This window comes from Anser anser, assembly GCF_964211835.1.
Source record: "Anser anser genome assembly, chromosome: Z".
Lineage (NCBI taxonomy): Eukaryota > Metazoa > Chordata > Aves > Anseriformes > Anatidae > Anser > Anser anser.
Window position 1 is genome coordinate 6053000 of NC_139723.1, and position 19199 is coordinate 6072198.

At 39.7% G+C, this 19199-nt stretch overlaps 1 protein-coding gene across 1 annotated transcript; it reads left to right on the forward strand.

Moving 5' to 3' along the window:
• Positions 1-15771: 15771 nt before the first annotated feature.
• LOC310888985 (phosphatidylserine decarboxylase proenzyme, mitochondrial-like) lies at positions 15772-17098 on the forward strand (the record flags this gene model as incomplete). Its single annotated transcript, XM_083815938.1, is given in 2 exon segments — positions 15772-16653; positions 16656-17098. Coding segments are annotated over 2 exon segments (1311 nt in total), but the record flags the coding sequence as incomplete, so codon positions are not given.
• Between the last annotated feature and the right edge of the window lie 2101 nt (positions 17099-19199).

Consider the following 19199-nt stretch of genomic DNA (forward strand, 5'->3'; position numbering starts at 1 on the left):
TCTGCTGCCTTGTGTCTTATTCTGATGGTTTTATCCAAGGAAAGCGGATACAAGACCTGCATGACCTGCATTCACCATAGGTAGATATAAATGATGATAAATGAGAGAACCAGTTAAAGTTTATTTGAAAGTTCCTGTATAGATAGATAGATAGATAGATAGATAGAAGAGAAATTTGGAAAAAGAAAAAAAAAATCAGACCCTTCCAATATTTCCATTTTTTGTGCTGATATTTGACTTGAAGTTAGGCTACTCAGAAACAAATACAGAGCATATGGTGTCTCTTAAAAACAAACAAACAAAATAATAATAATAATAATAAAAACAAAACAAAACAAAACAAAACAAAACACACCACTTTTTTTGGGGGGGGGCGGAGGTGGGTGGAGGGGGCAAAAGGGAGGGAATACCTGCAACATAACATCCACAGTATGGTGATTGTTTTCCATCTACAAAGTGCTTGCATCTTACCTTCTTAGCACTGAAGAGACATTCAGAATTTCATTTCATCTGTCTCTGGGGAGCTGAATTTGAAACTCTACCCATACTAATAATGAATGGTTGTTACTTGGATTATCTTTAGTCTTCACTGTTTTCTGTGGCTTTTGCTCCTAAAGCAACCCCACAAACAATCATGTTAAGAGCTACAGTTTAATAGATTATGTTACTGATTATGTTTGCAACACACCAAATTCTGTTATTTTCATCTCTGTCATTGGCTATATATTTACCTGTAAAGCAAACAGAAGAGGTCAAGTCCATATGTGCAGCTCTTTTCTCTAGTTCGCTTTCTTATGGAGAAGGAAAAATACAGCATATGAGGTTGATCTTTATATAGTAATGTCTTTTAAAATATGAATGAACTGATATATGGTCTGTTCTACAGAGAAACCTGCAAGATAATCGCCTGTCGGAATGCCATTATGCTGAATTGCTTAGTGAGGAGCTTATAACAGATACTAAGGTTGATGGGATGTCTAATGTTCAAAGCAGCTCAGGTTTACATATTCTAAATACAAACTGAGCCTGAGAAGCGAATGCATTGACATCGTGCTGAGCCAGAGCTGATGCTGCGGTACAGACAGAAACCCTTTAGTCCTGCAAACATGCGCTAGAGCAGAGAATACAAATGTGTTTTAAGGGAGGCAAAAGAGGGGGAAGGGGAGTGAGTGAGGTGGATGTTCAAAATTTAAATAATAGGTGTCTGCTAACTCAGTTGAACTGGAACAAGTTTGGAGATGCTGACATGAAGGGGCACAAGAGGGTATGGGATCATAATGAGAAAATGGGGGAGGTTATGTCTGCAGCTGCTACAGCAGTAGCTAGCTGAAGGCATACAGCATACTGAAGGACCTCTGAAGGTCACTAATCTATCAAAAACTAACTGGCTTATAAGTGGTACTAACATTTCTATTGTATGTGCAAGTGTTGAAAATGTCAATTACTACAATAAGCAGTGCAATTTTCTTGTGCAAACTGATAAAACGCAACAGGGAATATCCAGTTAATACAATGATTTCATTCAGCCATCTAATGAAAAGAAATTTTTCTGTTGAAGATTAGGAGTTGGATTAGATGCTTTTTTATACAGTGACAAAACAATAATACTAAGTGCTATAAAAAAAGTCTTTCTTAGGCAAAATGTAATTTGAATTGTAGTAGTTGTAGGTTTCCTTTAAATATTTTACTACCTAATAAATATTCCAACAACAATGTAGATGAATTTTAACAGAGTGTCTTGCTGTTACTACTTATGCTAATTTACAAGATTTACCACAATTACCATTCTTGAAAGCTAAAAAATAGTGAGTTATTTCATGAACACATAAAACAAAGCCTTTGAAAAGGTTTAACAGGACTCTAAAATGAAATATTTGGCTCAGATATAATTTGAGTTGGATACAAAATTAAGGTTCACTGTCATTCCTGACATTCATAAAAATAAATTATTGTGTATTGTTTCTTTCTCTTTATTTCAGAATACAGATCAGTTTGAAAGAACCTAGAAACTTTCATTCTTTTATTTCTGAGGGTATTAGGGGGTTGCTCTGCACATGAAGAAGAATACATCCAAATAAGCAATGAACTGTGGAACCTGTCTTACAAGTTTATGTATGGTAAAACAGAAAGATTAGTCTTTTAAATAACTGGAGCTTTGTGAAAAAAATAAAATAAAATCACAAATGAGATTCCCTTTTTAAGGTTATTTCCCTATGTTCATTAGGACATCTCATCTGTAGCCATTTCAGAAAGTAACAATTATAGAGGGATCTTTTTCTTAAGGGATTTTTTAAAGGGGAGGCAGAGAGAAAATGAGAGTTCACAGTATTACTGTTCAGAGGTAAAAAACTTGTTTGTAGAGAAATGACTGACAAAATTACTGATGAATGGAATAGAACGTATTAATCACTGACAGGAGAAGTTCCCTTTGAGAGTTTAAAGGAAAGAATTTGTGTCCTTCTGTCCCAGTGGTGTGTATTCTCTTATTAATTTTTCATGTGCGTCTGTCTATCTGTATATACACAACATACAGTACTTTGTAAATATTACTTTGATTTTTATCTCATTTGGGGATCCAATACTGACCACTCTTAACACTTAAATTCATAAGGATACTTTTTTTTTTTTTTTTTCCATTTCTTTCTTTCTTTGTGATCATCTGGAAGAAAAGTAGTATAAGCATGTATTTTGTAATTTTCTGTGGAGTCACTGATAAATATTCAGTACTAGAATAAATTCTTTTTCTCTCAAAATTATGTGCATGTACATAAAGGCATATATAAATTTAACTGATTAAACTTCAGTGAGGAAATAACTTTCTTGACACAGGTTTTTAAGCTGGCAGTTTACAATTAAATTAAGTGATGTGTGAAGTTAAATTCTCTAATGCTTAAAACCTTTAGTCTTTGCTGAAACAAGGTAGTTGAGAGGAAAAAAAAAAAAGGAAAAGGAAAAGAAAAAAAAGGAATACCAGCAGCACATCATGTAATTTTCTCCCTTCTGCCTCCCTCATCCAAAATCGAAATGTCATTTCATCATTTTTACCTCAGGTACAGAGTTAAAAGTATAAAAACTTGTAAACTAACTCACCCTCATTCCAAGGAAGGAAACAAGTAAAAGACAAAAATGTGGATTAAGCCAACCAGGCATACATGACAAAACATACAATATGTAGCTGGAATAATGCAAGTGTAAGCATAGAAGTTATAAACGTTTCTTTCATCCTCTGACTGTAGCCATGGAAAGAATACACTAATTTGTAGGCTTCAGTCATTTTTTTTCTCCAAGTATTCAAGAAGTATTCTCTGTGCTGTAAAGCAACAACTCCAAAACATGATAGAAAGTAAACTCAATATTTTTTGTTATATGTAATATATTTTTAAAAGAAAGATACTGATAAATGTGTAAAAATTCTCTTTAGAGTCAAATAAAGATACTGAACTTGAGCTGCTCTTCAGTATTAACTAGTACATGTCTGCTGAAATGCAATTGATAGGAACATGGTTGAGATAGGATGCTGCTTCAATTTCACTTGAATATTGGGGTTACTTGTTCTAAGAAAAAATAGAAGCCTGGAGATTATTTCCATTTATATACTTCAGCTGCTCTGTTTGCAAAGAATCATAGAACTGTAGAATCATTAAGGTTAGAAAAGACCTCCAGTATCCAACAGTCCAGCTGTTCCCCTACCACCAATATTACCCACTAATCTGGCATTTACACTGCTTTGAATATTGACTTGTGATCACAGTCTAACATAATCACAAGGAATCCAGAAATTTGTGCAGCATGTGCCACACTCTGGTTCTGAAGAGGCTTTTGTACAATTTTATTGTACTGTTCTTTTTCTTCTCATTCTGATATAAACTTGTGTAAACAAGTGTAACTTGTGTAACACCCCGCTGACAGATGCTTGCTGTCATGGCATTTGGCTCAGGCAGTAGGCAATCAGGATCAGTATTTGACTTTGTATTCGTCCTGTCTGTAAGTACAAATGAATCTCAGTCTTTAGTGTGGTTGTCCAAATAACAAAGACTAAGCTGAAAGTCTGCGTGATGTGGAAGGTGATTCCCTCTCAAAACTCTCAGGTGCTGGGAAGCTGCATATGTACGGCTACTCTCTTTTGTACACACAAAGCAGCATGCCTCAGTCAGGACGAGGTGCATTTTGCCGTCTAGGTGGACATCAGTTATTAGTTACTGCAATCACTCTGAATGTCTGGAGAAGGCAGCACTAGAACTAAGTTTAGTTGAATTTTGTATTTTAGGATAAATGTATTTACTTCATGTGAGAAGTGTACAGAATAATCCAAATAATTTCTTTCCTGAATACTTAGTTATTTTTGATGTTTTGAAGTAAATCTGCTAAATTGTTCGGTCATTAACAGTATTTCTGTAAATGGGTGTTTTAAGATTTTGTCACTTTGTGAAAAATAACCAGGAAGGAGGAAATAAAATTGTGCTTTTAAAGGCAGCTTGAAGTAATGTGAGACTTTGCCCAGTAGAAAAAAAAAATGATATTGGGGTACATAAATTACGTAAATTTAACTGTAAAAGTATTCCAAAGCATTACTATAAAATTATGTATGTGTTGCTTAGAAACCAAAACTGTGTTGTCCCTCATCCCCACCCACTTAAGTCTTTGTATTCTTGTCCTTCTCCAGTTTAATTTAAGGTGAAAATATCACAGATTTATGCTCATCATATTTTTGACCTTGAAGTAACAGGTGCTCTCAGTGTTAGTTGTTCTGAGATTAATCAAGGTTTAAAAACACCTACAAGTTTCTTTCAGACTAAGAGAAAGGTCAGAATGACTAAGGGAAGAATGTACAGAAATAGACTTCTCCAGGAGAAAAAAATAATGTTCATGGTCAGGAATGTTGCCCAACTAGGTAAAAAACTGTGAAAGCTTCTTTGAAAAAAATCACAGAAGCATAGAGTATATTGAGTTGGAAGGGACCCACAGGGATCATCGAGTCCAGCTCCTGGGTTGTCCAGCTCCAGGACCACCCAAAAATCAGACCCTGTGTCTGAGAGCATTGTTCAAATGCTTGTTGAACTTGGGAAATCTTGCTGTCCTGACCACATCCCTAGGCAGCCTGTCCCAGTGCCCGACCACCTCTGGGTGCAGAACCTTTCCCTAACCCCCAGCCAGACCCTCCCCTGTCCCAGCTCCATGCCGTTCCCTCGGGTCCTGTCGCTGTCCCCAGAGAGCAGAGCTCAGCGCCAGCCCCTCCGCTCCCCTCGTGAGGAAGCTGCAGGCTGCCACAAGGCCTCTCCTCAGTCTCCTGCAGGCTGAACAAACGCAGGCACCTCAGCCGCTCCTCATCTGTCCTGCCCTCCAGACCCTTCACCGCTTTGAAGCCCTCCTTTGGACACTCTCTAAGAGCTTTATGTCCTTCTGATAGTGCCGTGCCCAAAAGTGCACGCAGGACTCGAGCTGATGCTGAAAGAGCGCAGAGCAGAGCACAGCAATCCCTGCCCACGACCGGCTAGCGATGCTGTGCTGGAGGCACCCCACGATGCCGTTGCCCCTCCTGCCTGCCAGGGCCCACGGCTGACTCACATTCAATTTGCCGTCGACCAAAAGCCCCAGATCCCTTTCTGCGGGACTGTGCTCCAGCCTCTCATCCCCCAGACTCTCTGGACTGCCATGGTTGCCTGTTGCCAGCTGCGGAATCTGCCTCTTGCTCTTGTTAAACCTCGTATTACTGGGGATTGGCCAGCTGAAGATCTCAAGATCAGCTCAATTTGTCAAGATCTCTCTGCAAGGCCTCCCAACCTTTGATGGAGTCAGCCATTGTTCCCAATATAATGTCATCTGTAAACTTAAACATCTTTTATTCCTACATCCATTTCAGTTGTGAAAACATTGAAGAGAACTGTTTTAACTTCTTTTAATTTCTCCATGGATCTCAGCTTTTGTATGGGAAAGAAAGAGGAAGAGGCAAAGAAGTGTTGTTGTCATGGCGTGACTGGTTCTACAAGTTAGACTCTTACCAGAATGAAGTAAATGTAAAGGGTACCAGAGAAGTTTTTGTGAACAGCTATACTTAAATGCCCAGATCCTTCTTTGTAGCTTGATTTTTTAATGTTTGTTTTGCATTTGCTTTCACAGTTCTCAAAACAATTATGTATGACTGAATTAATATTTCCATTGTGTTTTCCTTAGCTAGAGGAAATTCACTTAACAACTACAACAGAGAATACCAGTATAAAATAATTGCTGCCCTTCAGTTTACCTTTTTTCACGTAAGTTTAGCTTTAACAAAGCCAGATCTCAAAGAAAGATATTGGACATTTAAACAATTTGTAAATAACATCTCCAGCTAATTTGGTGCTAAATAAATTGTGTTTTGCAATTTTATAACTGTAATTGGTCCTTTTTACTAATTTCTTGAAGTGATGCTCCATTTTCATTTTACGCATTTTTAAACTTGTTATTTATGGTTTAAATATTTGCAACATGAATTTAAGTATTTTTATAGACTATCTTTAGTGCCTTGAAACTGAATAACATGCATTACACTAGTCTTTTGCTTGTGGACATGAAGTTTGAAAGAATTCAAAAATAAATGAAAGAATGGAAAGCGAGATCAGGCACAGCATGAAAAAGGAGGAAGCTTTTCTTGAAGAAGGCAAGGTGCATAACAGTAAGGAAATAACAAAAGTAGTGGTTTTTGAACTAAAAAAAATACATCAAAACCATTTGTACACAAGTGTAATTACCCCATGACACAAATATCTGTTTTTAAAGGTGCGAAAAAAGGTTACTGGAATTAACTGGAATTAGGCATTGTACACATATTTCATCATATCCTTTTGGATCTTTGTTTCGTCAAGAGGGTATGTTACTGGTCTTTCTGGACATTCTCATTTGTGGTTGTTGTGGTTTAACTCAGCAGGCAGCTAAGCACCGCACAGCTTACCAGTGGGATAGAGGACAGAGTTAGGACAAAAAAAAAAAAAAAAAAAAATGGAAAACTCATGGGTTGAGATAAAGACAGTTTATTAGAAAAGAAAAATAATGGAAAAGACATTATTATTATTAATAATATATATATATGAACAACGCAAGTGATGCACAATGCAATTGCTCACCACACACTGACCGATGCACAGCCTCTCCCCTAGGAGTGGCAAGCCGCCAGACAACTCTCCCAGTTTTGCAGTTCCACATGACACCTTAGGTTATGGGACATCCCTTTGGCCACTTGGGGTCAGCTGTCCTGCTTCTGTCCCCTCCCAGCTCCCTGTGCAGCCCCAGCCTCCTTTCTGGCAGGTCTGTGTGAGAAGCTGAAATGTTCTTCGCATAATGTAAGCACTGCTCTACAACAACTAAAACATCAGTGTGTTTTCACCATTATTCTCACCCTACGTCCAAAACAGCACCATACCAGCTATTAGGAGGAAAATTAACTCCATCCCAGCCAAAACCAGGACCAGGTGTTAAGTATAAAAGACTTAATATTTTCGTTATCACCTTAAAATGTTTGGGCTTAAACCAGATTAAAGTCATGCAAGACCTATGTTGTCATTAGGGATTTCACTATTTTATTTAGAAAAGTACAGACTGCACCACATCCTTGTCAGTCTGCACGCTGGAAAGCACTGTGACTGCTATTTTGATTCCAGTGGCTTTGGTGTGAGTCCTAAATCCCATAGATTGAGACATTGACGGTTGAGCAGTCTGCTAGCTGAGACTCTTGTTCACAGGCTTTATGCTGTATTTTAAATTCTGTTACAGCAGTTCTTAATATAGCCATCACCATTTTCTCAAGAAATGGCTGCAAAGGAGAAATAGACAGTGTTTGCTGTGGTTAATGATTAAATCCACATTATACATAGTGCAGGACAAAGAAAGGACTAAATACCACCTGTGTCAAGCAGGAATAAAGGAAGATCCCCAAGTTCACAATTCTAGTCCCACTGAAAATTACTTCTGATAACTACAGAAACTAGTTTTTTGGAGCTAGTCTATGTGACACAAACTGTCCTGTTAACACGCTGGGTACCTCTGTGTATTTATCTTTCCTCTTTCTTCCTTGTCTCCATACCTTCTTTTCTGTAGGAAGACAATCTGCATGCATGGGCTGGAGGTGAGATATGGTATACTCTAGTATAGTCGGCAAGCTCTTGAGTCTGAATGAGAGTTTCAGCCTCTTGGAAGATGTCTGCTCCACACCTTTGTCAAAGCTTTTGTGAACTACAGAAAGAAATCCTGTCAAGCTGTCTGCAAAATATTCACAGGTATTTGGGATTCTGTGTTGGTAAGTCATCCAAGATATGTAAGGAAAGATTCTTGGGATTCCTTAGGTAAGGAATCAGAACCTCCCAACAAATTTACTGAGACCAAGGGAATTTTTCCAGATTAAGAGATGAAAAAGTGATTGCAAGTTACTGCCTCGTAAAAGTATTCTTAACAGAAAGTGCACATTGACAAACAGATGGGAAAAAAAGTACAAGTGCTGGACCCTTTTGAATTGATGTTAAGTATGCCTTTGGTGACAGGATTTCACCCCAAACATTCAATTTCTGAGATGATTGTCAGCTCCTGAAAGAGGTGTGCCCCACCTAAATAAACTTCTGTTTGCAGGATAGATTTTTTTTCTTTTTTTTTTTCTTCTTTTCTCTTTTTTTTTCTTTTTTTCTTCTTTTTTCTTCTTTTTTCCTTTTTTTTTTTCCAAGAGATACAATTTGATGGTAGACGTAATGCAGACACAGATCCACTTCTTTTTCTTTCAAAGGCCATTAAAGTCTAGAATTTATGCAACGTGAGGTCTAGAAATATCTCAAGCAGTGTAGAACCTTGTTCTACATATACTTCTTTGAAAATCCAGTTTTAACTGCAGATTTTCTACTGGTATATTATTTTGCATTTATTTCTAACAGTGAGTTCCACTGGGCAAGAATAGTATGATGATATTGGCATATTGCTAGTTGTCGAAGAAATTAAGAATAGTAAACTAACCTTAAAAATTAATTTCACATATTACTTAGAGTAATTCTTTGAGGTGAAATCCTTTTCCCACTGACAGTCAGTAGGCTGACAATCAGCCACTGAGTCAGTAGGATTTTTTACCTCTTTAATTTCTAATCCTTTTACAGATCTGTTTTTGATGCATACTTGTTTGCTTAGAAGACCGAAGAAATGATAGTGAGACTAGGCAGTATCTTGGAAATATGTTTCTGTGGTGTGGCCAGTGTTTTTTGTTTGAGCAGTATTACTTAGGTAAGATTGGCTATGTGAATGACAACTCAGTTATATTTTGTTTCATGATATGAGCAGGATGGCTCTTTGATTTTACTTAGAGTTATTGAGAGGAACACTGCAAGAAATGATTATTTTGTTAGCTACACTTGGGGGAAAGGGAAGAGGAAAAGCAATGGATTCAGAAATTGGTGAAGTGTTATATCCTCCCTACTCCACCCCAGAAGAAAGAAGGAATATATATGTATTTTATGGAGCCTAAATGTGTTTGCTGTTTTCCAGAGAACACATCCAGTGCATAAACATAAGTTAGGCACTGAGTCATAGAGACTTGTCACTACTATGGCAGTATTTCTCTGAGAGGGCTAATACTGCAAGTAGGACAATTGCAGTTACATGGAGAGATTTCCTCTCTCCACTCACTTCTTTGGTTTATTCTCAGAATGTGTTCTGTGTCTCTCTGAAACAGTAATGACTCATTCTTGTCTTAAATGTGATAATCTAGTTTCCACCTTCTTCACCCATATGCACAGAACACCTACATATGAGTAGACTATGGAGATGCATTTCTCTGTAGGTTTTTGTTTTGTTTTTCCTTCCTTTCTCCTGAAGATCTACAACAGAATGACAGCATTGGTAGGCAAGGGAAGAACAGCTAATGCCATCCAACTTGACATATGCAAAGCCTGTGATACAGTCCCACACAACAGCCTTGTTTCTAAACTGGAGAGGCACGGACTGTTTGGTGGAAAAGGAATAGGCAGTATCACTGTATCCAAAGAGTTGCAGTCAATGGCTCAATGTCCATGTGGAGACCAGTGGTGAGTGGTGTACCTCAGGGGTCTGTAATGGGACCAGACTTTTTTGATGTGTTAATTAGTGGCATGGACAGTGGGATTGAGAGCACCCTCAGCAAATTTGCTGATGACACTAAGCTGGGTGTTGCTGTTGATATTCTAGAGGGAAGGGATGCCATCCAGGGGGACCTAGACAGGCTTGAGAGGTGGGCCCATGTGAACCTTACAAAGTTTGACAAGACCAAGTGCAAGCTCCTGCATCTCTGTTGAGGCAACCCCCCAAATCATTAAAGACTGGGTGATGAATGGATGAAAAGCATCACTTCGGAGAAGGACTTGGGGGTTACTAGTGGGTGAAAAACTTGACATAAGCCGGCAGTGTGCACTTACAGTCCAGAAAGCCAACCATACCTTGGGCTTCAAAAGAAACATGGCCAGCAGGATGAAGGAGGCAATTCTCCTCCTCTACTCCTCTCTTGTGAGACCCCACCTGGAGCCCTGTTCAACTGAGGGGCCCCCTGCGCAAGAAGGACAGGGACCTGCTGGAGTGGGTTCAGAGGAGTCCACAAGGATCAGATGGCTGGAGCACCTCTACTGTGAAGACAGGCTGAGGGAATTGGTTCTACTCCGGGCTGTCACATTATTAATGATGAACATGGGAAGCTGTGGATGAAGGAAGCTGAACATAACTAATTTCTGGTTTGCAGTTACGGCATCTTTTTTAATTGTGGTGCAAACAGTGGTGCAAAATCTGTCTGATTTTTGTTTTTAGACTCTCCAAGCTCCACATGTATTTGGTGGAAAGAGATCATTTGATTTGGAGTGTTTAAGCAAGGAACTAAGTTTTTCATTCACTATATAGATTTGGATTCCTAAAACACCCAATTAATTATTAAATGTAAGTCATTGGAAAACCTTTCAGTTCTTTGCAGCACCGGTTGCCATATTTTGACTAATATAGTCCCTAGATATCCCAGCTTTAGACCTTCAAAAGAAAAAAAGGTGAAAAAATCAGAGCTGGGGAATAAAACTAAGAAACTTAAAATTATATTGACTTCATTCACAGAATCACAGAATGGTTGAGGCTGGCAGGGCCTTCTGGAGGCCATCTGGTCCCACCCCTGCTCCAGCAGGGCCACCCAGAGCAGGGTGCCCAGGCCTGTGTCCAGGAGGCTCTTGAAGATCCCCCAGGAGGAGACCCCACAACCTCTGGGCAGCCTGTGCCAGCGCTCAGCCACCCGCACAGCACAGAAGTGCTGCCTGGTGCTCAGAGAGAACATCCTGTGCTCTAGCTTGTGCCCATTGTTTCTTGTCCTGCCACTGGGCACCACTGAAAAGAGCCTGGCTCCGTCCTCTTTGCACCCTCCCTCCAGGTATTTATGGACATTGATGAGATCCCCCTGAGCCTCCCCTTCTCCAGGCCAAGCAGTCCCAGCTCTCTCAGCATCTCCTTATTGGAGAGATGCTTCAGTCTCTTCATCATCTTCATGGTGCTTTGCTGGACACTTTCAAGGATCCCCTTGTCTCTCTTGTACCAGGGAGCCCAGAACTGTGCACGCTATTCCAGTTGCAGTACATTCCTGCCCAGAAGTCTTTTTCGGCAACTTTTCTTTCATAATCCTATATTTTTTTACTGTTTGGGGATTAACAAGATTTCTGAAAAGAGATAATCCAGGGTGTCATCTTGTTGCAGGCTTCCAGTTGTGACAAGTGTAGGAAGCTTTTAAGAACAAGTTAGATATGTTTTGTATGAGACTACATATCATTTTCCCTAGCTGAGCTCTGAAACCCCTTCCATCTGTCTTCCGTGATGCTATGATTCATGGCGTAATGACTCTGTTCCTCCTGACTGGATGGAAAGCTCTTATCCTTTTAAGTTTACTGTGATTACTACTGCAACTATGACCTTACCTCTCCTCTTATTTGTCTGCATTCCCTCAAAAGAAGTGGTTGAACTGACCATTCAGCACTAGGCTTTTGAAACACATAGTATTTATTTGATAGAAAAGGAAATAAAAGGAAAATATAAACAATTTAAACTCAACTAACTTTCTGGAAATTACAGTTGGCTACTTGAAATCTTCAAATTTCCAGCAGTTTGTAGTTCTATAGTGAAGCATTTTCAGCTGTTCTTGAGTCCCAACCAAATTGCTATGGCATTGAACAGAGCTGTGTGAAGTTACTGATTTGGTTGAGTCACACATAATAGCCTGGTGTAGCACTTGTGCAAGTAAGACTTCTTGTTTGGTGTTAGCTTTTGTATTTCTACGTGGTGAAAGATTTATACTGGATTGCATTGTTCAACCCTGGATTTTAAGATACCTTCATATTCTTGGTTTTTAGTCTTATTGTTTCAAAACTACAATATATAAAATTTTGCAGTAGTGCGAAAGTAAAAGTCCAGTTTTATCTATTTGCCATATGATGTATGTCTGTTACCTTGTGATGTTTCCAGGCTCCCAAAGATGATTATGATGATGATTTATTGTGTTTAGGCAACAAATCTCGGTATTTCAATATACAATTAGCAGCAGACATACCTCATATTTAAAGGTTCATGCTTCCAGAGGCTAATATTTGTCCCTGTAATGCAAATGGTTTTCAACCATAAAAGTGGTTTTGAATAGAACAAGAGTTAGTTTGGGTTAGTTGTTAGTAAAAACAATATATATATATGTATATATATATGGAAATAAGACACAGCTGAGAGTTTAATTCAATTTTTAAGAAAAGGAACACCTATCTTTCTTGAGCAGATAAGTATTTTTCTGATTAAAGTAGATCATATGTAAATCTGATAGAATTTTATTTCTTAGTGAGCAATTTTTCTCATGTTTCTTCTGTGTAATAAACCTGCTGCAACACACTAAACTATCTAAAATATATATATAAATATATATATATCATTAGTCACTATGGAACCAAATTACCAGTTTGAAATAATTGCCAATTACTTTTTCTGTAAGGAAACTAAACCTAGATGATTAGGAAGTACTATCTCCATAATTCTGAGAAGTGTTTCTAATTCCAAAACCCTGTGTATAGCACAATCAATCCATTTTCAGAGAAAATGACCTTGTACCACTAGAAAAACAGATTTGCATCTGAAAGATTACATTACAGGAACAGAATTGTAACAGTGTTCATGCAAAAAGAATGTGCCTCTACAGGTTGTATTGATAGCTGTCTTGATAAATTTAAGATTTGTAAATGGACTGTTAACAGCAGACCACTGCAATGATCTTTTATGCCCAAATGAAAGTCTGCTGATGTGTGAGTTGAATGAAAACCAGCTCTGTGAAACTCTCTGCATAGGACACCTCTACTTTGATTGCTGTTTTAATGTACAGTGGATTCAGTTTTTGCCTTGCGTCAGTGATTAGTAAAGCGACGTTTGTATAAAAATATCCACATGTTTATACACATTTATAAATGTGTGCACACAAACCTTATTCTTGTCCTTGACCACAGCTTGCTGAGTTGGATAAGTGTTGAGTTGTTAACACTTGGACAATTGGACCAACTGCAGCTCCTCCAGTCAACACTTGTCTGCCATCTGGACCAAATTTAAATGGTTTAAAAATATCTTCAGTATGTCTGTACCAGATGCAGGCACAACTTCAGCTACTTCAACAACTTCAGCTACAACAACTTCAGCACATGCATCTTTCCTAATACTTGTGTGTGTGTGTAGTTGTTATGACTGTAAGGTGGTAGACAGTCAAACTGTTTGTACTTTTGATAGAGAGCAAGGGCACGTTCTGCCTAAGCTGGTGTGAAAGCCTACATCTGCCTAAGTAGGGCTTTTGTCAATGTTGGAAGTGTTCACTTACGAATTTAAAAGAGCTTATTTAAAAGCTGTTTGTGTTAATTCAAGGTCTAATGTAGATGCTCTCAAATTTGGAGATAATTCTTTCTGCACAACCAGCCGGTGGCTGTGACCCAGCTGCATGCAGCCTGCTTCTGGTGGCTTAATTAATTTGTTGTTCTTTCTGACTATGTCAGAAATGTTAAATAGACCTTGTAATTCTACTGATTTGGGCAGTAGAGTACCTTTAAAAGCAGCAGTCTCTGTTCCTGCTTTTTCGCACTTTCTTATCTATCCCTTCTGCTTTAAGTCATGGTCTCTCAGGTTTCTGAGATGACAGATGTACAGAAGTCACAGGAAAAGGATGCTACTCGTGCTTCAATTCAGCTCCTTGTGTCTTGTAGAGGTGGCTTACTTATAGAGGAACAATTATTTGCAGCCACTTGGAGAATGCAGCAGCTTATGTCCATATTTTGATGTAAGAGATGGGCTCTCAAACCTCCCAGGATCGAGACATTTGCGTGTAAAGTAACAAGAACTTGTATTTCATATTATTTTAACTGATTTGCATGCTGCCTAATCCTTGTACTAGAAAAATCTGTTAGTAACACAGTCCCTTTCATTGTCCCTCTTCTGTGTTCCTTTTGAAACAGAACATGATTCTGGTCTGTGTTGTAATTGCAATATCCCTGCCCATCAGTGGTAGCATCTTCAAATTTAAAGATCCGTTGATATGACTAGATGTAGGATAGACCCTGAAGGTGAAGGGGGCTGAAGAAGCCTACCTACATATACATGTTAAGACAAGTGAAAAATCTGGCATTCCTTGAGTGTCCTGTAGTCCTTATTCATAAAACTCCTGGAAAATGAGTATTTCTGTGAGAAGCACTGGCAGCTTCTTTCTTGCAAATAGGTTTTTATGCAGCATTAAATTCATTAAGAGGTGAATGACCTTCAGGATTGCTAGTAGATATGCTAGGCTGTAGATATCACCAGTGGCTTTTTATATCAGGTAGTGAAAGCCTTTTCTGGGTGGTGTTCATTCCCACCCATCTCATAAAACACATACGAGCAGGGCAGGGAGGGAGATGCTTCAGGCTACACACAGATCTGCGCAGGCTGCAGCTTGGCCAGATGAAGGGGTTGCTGTGTCCAGCCCAACTGCAGCAGCTTATCTTTGCCTTCCAGCTGGAGGTAACTAGTCCCTCCAATACAGTGCCATAACTCTGTAATTAGCATAAGCATTTTGCGCACTAGGAGTTTTCTAATATAGATCAGTGAACAGACTTGCATAGTTGTACTAAGTGATCGGCATGGGTGATGACTTTCATCAGAGGTGCAGGGTAGCTAGACGTAAAGTAGGAGCTCTCAGTAATTTTACAGCAGAATTACATGTCTTGTTGCTGCCTCAGGGATGTTCCAGGACAGGAGCAAGATGGAACTGAGCTCCAACACTGTTGTTTTGCACTGACACAGGCCAAAAATGTGATTCATATTTACCTTTGTATTGTGTTGGGAGGAGTGCCAGACTAGCATCTCTTCTAGTCCCATCCTTCCAGACTTCAGTATCCATTGACTTTTTGCTCAGTGCAGGAGAGAATGAACCCTTGCATTGTATGTCTGAGGATCCAAATTTACGCTGCCAACTTATTTTTTTTCTCTCTCTTGCTACAGGCAAACTTGGGCTAGCTGATCAATTCACAAAGTACTGTCCTTGTTCTATGTGTGTGCCAGGAAGAAGTACCTGATGCAGTAACTAACAGGTTTTTGCATTTCATATAATTTCCCTCCTGAATATAGTCTTGATCTTCTCTTTAAGCCTTCTGTGATTTCACATTTCCTGTTTTCGAGGACACAGAGGTAAGTGTGCATGGTGTTTTACTGTTGTTGTAGTAGTGGTTGTTGTTTGTTTGTTTGTTTCCTGAAAAGAAGGTTGTCAATTCTGTGTGTACTTGAAAAACTACTTCTAATGCTGACTGTCAGGAAGGTGAAGAGAAGGACACCAGAAGGACACACAGAGGACGCGGCAGTGGCACGAGAAGATGGCGGCAGCCTTGGCGTGGTGCGGCCGCGCTGCAGCAGAGCAGTTTGCTGACTAGCTGTAACTTCCTCATACATGAGAACTTGTGCATTAGAACTCGAGTCCTGTGGAAGCAGCCACCTTCTAGGACATTTTTCAGTGACAGGAAGAAGTTTCATACTGCTCCGGCAGGACAAGCCTTCCACCTGCGCCCCTTCCATGTTTTGGTGGCTACAGGTGGGGGATATGCAAGATACAGAAAATACGAGAGTTACAAGTTGGAACAGCTAGAGAAGAAGGGCATAGAGCTGCCTGTGAAGCTTGCAAGTGAGTGGGAGTTTGCTCTGTACAAATCGGTACCAACTCGACTGCTCTCACAAGCATGGGGTCACCTGAACCAGGTGGAGCTGCCTACATGGCTTCGGAAGCCTGTTTACAGCCTGTACATTCGGACATTCAGAGTAAACATGAAGGAGGCAGCTGTTGAAGATCTGCATCACTACAGAAACCTCAGTGAATTCTTTTGCAGGATGCTGAAACCACAAGCACGGCCAGTCTGCTGTTTGCACAGTGTGATTAGTCCCTCTGACGGAAAGATCCTTACTTTTGGACAAATAAAGAACTGTGAAGTGGAGCAAGTAAAAGGGGTTACTTATTCACTGGAATCTTTCTTGGGACCTCACATCAGCACAGAGGACTTGCATTTTAGTGAGGCCTCACCTGGTAACTCCTTTCAGCAACAGCTAGTCACAAAGGAGGGGAATGAGCTCTATCATTGTGTAATCTACCTTGGACCAGGGGACTACCACTGCTTCCACTTGCACCCACTGACTGGAGGGTGTCACACCGACATTATTTTCCAGGCTCTCTGATGTCTGTGAATCCTGGAGTTGCTCGCTGGATCAAGGAACTGTTCTGCCACAATGAACGGGTTGTCCTTGCAGGTGACCGGAAACGTGGCTTTTTCTCTCTAATGGCTGCAGGAGCAACAAACATGGGCTCTATCTGCATCTACTTTGACCAGGACCTGCATACCAACAGTCCCTGTTACTCAAAAGGTTCCTACAATGACTTCAGCTTCGTATCCAACAACAACAAGGAGGGAATACCCGTGAGGAAAGGAGAACATTTAGGGGAATTTAATCTAGGCTCTAATATTGTACTCATCTTTGAGGCACCTAAGGACTTCAAATTCCACCTCAAAGCTGGACAGAAAATGCACTTTGGAGAAGCCCTGGGCTCTCTATAGAAACTCACGCAGCAGGAAGATTTTATATACAAAGGGACTTTTATCACATCACAGAGAGTTTCACTTAACAAGCGTATATCACTCAGCAGGACCTGGGTGAGGAAAATGGAAGATGTCATTGCTATGTTCAACTTTGAGAGTATTTGGCCTATATTTACATATTGCTGCTGAATGCAGAAAGATAATTGAATGAACGTGTATGTATCAGGTACAGCTGCCTTTGAAGATGTTGACTACGGAGGTTTCTGTCCTGCCCTGTGCCTGTAGTCTCTGATGTTCTCCCCCTCACTGTGCCACAGGATATCTTTGTTCACAGAGCTTAAAAATCCCTTTTAAGCCTTCCTAGACCATGCAGGTGCAATGGGGAAGGGTGGAAGTAGAGATTAGGTTTATTTAAAGGAACATTATTAAGTTGAGTCGGACCTTGTACCTTAGAGCTGCTGTATTTCTTTCAGACCTTGAGTAACAAATGTATTCTCATCTTTATTCTAAAACAATTCTCTGAAGTCTTTGTACAAAATACATGGAGAGCCATTAGCTAGTCCAGTTAAATGGACTATTATGGCTTCACAGTCCAAACTAAGCAAAATGCACAGACTGCATTAGTAATGTAAATTATACATCCAATTTATTTCCTAACGTTAGACAACTTTAATTCTTTTACCTAACAATGTCCCTTGAAAAATGGACTTTGCATTGTATTTTAAACCTGCAACCACTGTGTCTACATTCCATACAATGAAACTGGTCATCGTGGAATTTTTTTAATATTAGCAGACAGATCCATATGTCCAATTCCTAATCCATGCTTTTATTTTGCTATTCCAGGCCTTAAAGATCTTGTTTGTATTTAAGAGAGAGTTCACCTCTTGAATTAAGGTTTGGAATACATAGAGGATGTTTCTCATGTGATGCTATATATCTTCAATGTTGCTTTGTCATTAAATTATTGAAGAATAGTTCCTCTATTTACAGGGCAGTTTCAGATACTTCAGGACCAATTTTTATCGCTTGGAGTGCAATGCCATATGTACTGACAGTACATTAAAACAACAGCTCTTGGAAGCAATCCCAGGTTGCCTCCCAGGTGCCAACTTGGCCTTCCTTTAACGCACTGGCACCTATTTTGTCTTATCTAAAATATAAAAAGCCACACCTGCTCTGACTTCTGCCCTCAGACTAATTTTGCTACGAATGTGCTGGGGCCTGAAAGCTTTATGCTGGAGCCTCATTGTAACTTAGCGTCAAGAAGAGTTAACAAAATACCTAGGATCTCTTGAGCATGGCAACAAAAGCCCTGACACACTGGTGCCAAGGTGAAAAAGAAGAACTCTGTTTTAAAGCAATGTATCAATTATTTTTAGAAAATAAACAGTTTAAAAACAAAACAAAACAAAACAAACAAAACAACAGGGTGCTTAAAGAGCTGGCTGACATCATCGCGGGACCTCTCTCAATTATTTTTCAATGATCTTGGGAATCTGGTGAGGTCCCAGTAGACTGGAAGCTGGCAAATGTGCGAATTTTCAAGAAGAGCAAGAAAGAAGACCCTAGCAATTACAGGCCTATCAGTCTCACATCAGTGCCTGGTAAAATTATGGAGAAGATGATCTTTGAAGTTATTGAAGCACACCCAGGGGTCAATGCAGTCACTGGTCCCAGCCAACAAGGATTCATGAGGGGTAGGTCCTGCCTAACAAATTTGATTTCCTTTTATGATAAGATCACCCACCTAGTCGATCAAGGGAAACCAGCTGATGTGATTTTTTTGGACTTCAGCAGGGCTTTTGACACAGTTTCCCATAGGATCCTACTGGACAAAATGTCCAGCATACAACTAAACAAAAACATCATGCGATGGGTGAGCAATTGGCTGTCAGGCAGGGCTCAAAGGGTTGTGGTAAATGGGGCTACATCAGGCTGGCGGTTGGTCACTAGTGGGGTCCCTCAAGGCTCCATTTTAGGGCCAGTCCTCTTCAATGTTTTTATAAACAATTTGGATGTAGGGCTAGAAGGTGTTTTGAGCAAATTTGCCGATCACACTAACCTTGGAGGAATTGTAGACTCGGCTGAGGGTGGAAAGGCCTTGCAGAGAGATCTGGACAGATTGGAGAG